A 4,616-nucleotide genomic window follows, 5' to 3' on the forward strand; every position below is an offset into this window, starting at 1 on the left:
TAAATAAAATGTCGATGAAGAGCAGAGGATTGGGGGGAGTGGGGATTCAGCTAATTCCAAGGTGGTGATCGCAAGGAAGTCGTTGGTCTTCCTCTGCCTAGTCAGTTTTCTTGTTGGAATGTCCATCACCAACAGGTATTCTCTTTCATTTTTTCAAGAAAAACAAAAATATTTTCTCGAATAATTTTAAGAGGAGTTGCCTTAATTTGTTGAGGCGATGATTTTCTTTTCGATAGATAATTTAGAGATACATGAAAGCGAACATGAGAGGTGCATACCCATCCCGTTGGTGGCAGAGATGGTGGAGTCGTACGCTGGCCACTCGCAAGGCCAGAGTTCGACTCCCCACCTCGTCATTTGCGCGACTGAATGTGGTGCCGTGGGAGGTGGGGCATGCACTAGTGTCGTCCCGGGTTTACGTCACTGCGCCTATATGGCGGTTCTCGGGTTAACAAAAAAAGAAAAAACATGAGAGGTGCATCGGTTGGAAATTGATTCTAAATTGCACACATGGTAATTGTTCATATAAACTTTCACATAGGGTAAGGGATAAATTTAGGAACCGATTGTCCAAATTGGTGAAGCACTATTCTAGTAGTTTGTCAGATTATTAAATAGAAAAAAAATATTTCGTGGACAATTTACTTTGATGTGTGCATATATAGATTTTTCTATAATGTAAATATTTCTTATTGTCGAAAATTAAAATTCGATGTCTCTATCTCTTCTTATATGCTATGAATGAGTATTAATTTATTTCTTCTCTTGAAAAATGCTAACTCATCAAGACGATTTGTGCTAGAATGTGGACGATACCTCCAAGTAAAGGCAATGTATGGACAGGCTTGGTCGAGCAAAAGCCTCACCGAAAGGTCTACAAAGGCTGCAGTAAGAATTCTGTGAGTTTATTTATATTTAATGATAGCATTTTAAATTATGCAAAAAAAAATAGAATTTCAAAAGGGAAAATTTGTGATTTGGGTAATATTAAGAAATGAAATTTAAAGGCCTTCAAATTATCATTTTTTCCCATTATTTGGCAATATGTAGTTATTGTTCGTCTATTATTATGCATGGGAGTTTGCATAATCTTCTCGTAAAAGTTTGGCGTTGAAATATACTTTAGATTAATTCTATATTAAAGAGAGATTCTAGCGAATTTTTAATTATGTGCACGTAATAATAATGCCAATTTAATTTCCAAACCATGTTCTTGTAATGAATTTTTCAATTTCTTATGCACAAGAAAGGTCACAGATCATCTAAACAATGGCAGCCGAGCGGACGCATTGATGATCAGCAAGCAATCAAACACGTAAGTTAATTTAGCTTAGTTTATCGTCTTTCCATTTTCTTTTTTTTTTTAAAAATATTTTTTCAATAATTTTTCGAACATATGAATCATTTCATCGATCACAGGATGACGGACGGATCTCCAAAGTCAGCAAATTCACCAAAAGCTAAAAAGTACTTCATGGTCATTGGAATAAATACTGCGTTTGGTACGAGAAGGCGAAGAGATTCGGTTCGTGAAACATGGATGCCACGAGGTAAATATATAGATCGATTTTTCGTAGGAATTTTCCATAAATTTGTGCCATGTTCACTTCGATAAATTGCTTCATCTGTTGGATAAAACATATGATTCTCAACGAGAGTAATTAACAATGGCAGGAGAGAAGAGAAAGAAACTGGAAAAAGAGAAGGGTATAGTCATGCGCTTTGTAATTGGTCACAGGTGACAATCTTGCTCTCATTTTTTTTTTTATTATAGATTTCTTTCTCCTAGCAAAGACTAAATATATTTATTTCTGATATTTTTATAATAATTTGCATAAATTGAAACAAGAATTTACAGAAATAAAATGGATATGTCACAAATTGGATGTTGTTTAGTTACCAAGGTAATAAATACTCTATTTATAGCCCTTATAATGGGTATGCAAAAAAGTACAATTGGATATCTTCTAACGAAAAGTTTATCCGCAACTCAGCTAGACTCAATTATAAAAAATCACTTCAATCTTAAAATTGACCTTTTCCTTAAGTTCTAAAAGTACAATGAAAATGAAAGATCTCAATATATAATTCATTTGTTTATAATTCCAAATTAATTGAAAAAAATAACTTTCATAGGCTCAAAAGGTTTTACTTAAGTTCTCAACTTTTCGATCTCTATATCAATCGAGCTACTCAACCGAACTCAAAGCATAATAGCCAAATTTGAGTAGCTTACTAGCAGGTAGACCAATTCATATTGTAGGGTTTGGTTATAATTTTCGGGCGAATGGCTATACCTAAATGTTGTTCTTTCTCATTGGTGTCCTTAATTAAAGATATGATTTTATGTGAATGCCGATTAAGTTTGATTCTCTAACGAAACTACGAAATATACACACACGGATATAAATGGAAAAGAACAAATATTAATATGAAACATAATTAATTTATTTGGTTATTAGTTTGAAACCCGATTTAATATTAATTGTATAATTTCTTTTTCTTTTATTAGCAGTATATTTTCTTTCCTTAATTTATGTAATATTAACAGTCCATTTTTTTAAATTTAGCCATAATTAATTTTATATTGGTTATTAGCATGAAACCTGGTGGTGCTTTGGATCAATCTCTCGACGAGGAAGAAAAACTTTATGGTGACCTTTTGAGACTGGTATTACACAAATCTTTTCGTTCCCCCATTTCCCTTCTAATATATATAAAAAAAAAAAAAATTAATCTCCAAATCATTTCTATCTATCTATCTATCTATCTATCTATCTGTTATTCTTAATTATTACAATATTTATTCCGGGCAGGAATCATGTTGAGGCCTACCTAGAATTATCGGCAAAGACAAAAGCCTATTTTGCCACCGCCGTCTCGTTGTGGGATGCCGAGTTCTACATCAAAGTGGACGACGATGTTCACGTCAACTTAGGTAAAATAAATCACTATTTATTATTCTTGAATTGGAAAATAATCCGCAGGTTTTGATTTTTCGGGCAAATAAAAATTTGATATATAAAAAGAAAGAGGTGGAAAAACAACAATCGATAATTCTTTGTTACAATGAAATTGGCTTCGTCAATTGCTGTTTCCATCACATACCGTTTGGGACGATTGGTTCTGGACTAGGAAGGAACCTGAAAATTTACATTTTTTTCATATTAAATTCCCAATTTTTAGAGTTGGGAATTGAACCGGTGGACAATGAAACCGGCCTATGTTCTTTATGTTTCATTTTTTTAAAGTTAATTGCTCTATCACAAGCATTGTTTTAGCAAAGATTCTTTACAATGACATCTTAATGGACCGCCTACGTCGGAATGGTCAATTTAATTATTTTTTTCCAATAATCTCTAGTTAAGAGATTTGTAGGATTTGATTTTGAACCGGTTCTACCCAATAACCAGCATTGAAACTGGGATTGGCTTTGAATGAATGGTTCAAGGCCAAAAATAGGAACCGAACCGGGCAAGGCTAGCCCTTACCCGGGTACTCCAAGTAAGGCGAGTTAGGTTCGGTTCGGCTTACGGATAAAACTGGCTCGATTGCTCACTCTTAGCATATATCACACAATTTAATTTGCCTCGAATTTGGTACAGCGACCCTTGGCATGATCTTATCAGGACATCGTTTCAAGCCTCGTGTTTACGTTGGCTGCATGAAGTCAGGCCCTGTTCTTGCTCGAAAGTAAGTTCATTTACTCACAATTTTTTACATCTGTTAATCTAATTTCCTACTGAAATTTCCAAAGTGAAATCCATTTGTTATATTTTATTTTATTTTATTTATACGGGAACAGAGGGGTGAGATATCACGAACCAGAGTTCTGGAAGTTTGGCGACATGGGCAACAATTATTTCCGCCATGCGACCGGTCAATTATACGCAATTTCGAAGGATTTGGCTTCTTACATATCCACAAATCAGTATAAGCTTCCCATAATATTTCGATTTTTTCCTAATCGATATATTTTTCCGAAAAAAATTGACCAAAATTAAATTATTTGCGTAGTGATGTGTTGCACAAGTATGCGAACGAGGACGTTTCGCTCGGGTCATGGATCATCGGCTTAGACGTCGAGCACGTCGACGACCGGCGGCTCTGCTGCGGTACTCCACCAGGTGATCAACTAAACCTCGAACGATCATACTAAGATAAAGAAAAGAACCGGACCCCTCATCGACTAAGTCTATCACTTGTTCGTTCCAGATTGCGAATGGAAGGCGATAGCCGGGTCGGCCTGCGCGGCGTCGTTCGACTGGAGGTGCAGCGGGATATGCAGCTCCGTGGAGAGGCTGAAGATGGTTCACGAGCTCTGTCGAGAGGACAAGGATGCCTTGTGGAGTGCCAGCTTCTGATGTCATGCGAAAAAGAATGGTTTTATTTGTGTTTTACTTAGGCAAACAGCAATGAACATTTAATGTCAATTACATTATACAGTTTTTAATTTTTTAACTCTGATTTTTTATGTTTGATATACTTGATTTAATAAGCTGAAGCAGCCAAAAAACCCTTCAATTCGTTCTTTGAATTTGTAATTTCTCGTCATCATTTCGGGCTCGATGAAGTGATTTCGTGCTTTGTGCGTCATCGGTTTGGAAGATTTTTGT

The 4,616-nt window shown here is 35.4% G+C and overlaps 1 protein-coding gene across 1 annotated transcript; it reads left to right on the plus strand.

The window, feature by feature from the left end:
* The first annotated feature begins 1,420 nt into the window (after positions 1–1,420).
* On the plus strand, positions 1,421–4,364 carry LOC104447593 (probable beta-1,3-galactosyltransferase 2). Its single transcript, XM_039313964.1, has 8 exons — positions 1,421–1,550; positions 1,675–1,738; positions 2,599–2,670; positions 2,817–2,938; positions 3,606–3,693; positions 3,806–3,931; positions 4,018–4,127; positions 4,216–4,364. The coding sequence occupies exons 1-8, from the start codon at positions 1,421–1,423 to the stop codon at positions 4,362–4,364; spliced, it is 861 nt and encodes a 286-aa protein (XP_039169898.1).
* The last annotated feature ends 252 nt before the right edge of the window (positions 4,365–4,616 follow it).

This window comes from Eucalyptus grandis, chromosome 5, assembly GCF_016545825.1.
Source record: "Eucalyptus grandis isolate ANBG69807.140 chromosome 5, ASM1654582v1, whole genome shotgun sequence".
NCBI classification, from domain to species: Eukaryota; Viridiplantae; Streptophyta; class Magnoliopsida; order Myrtales; family Myrtaceae; genus Eucalyptus; species Eucalyptus grandis.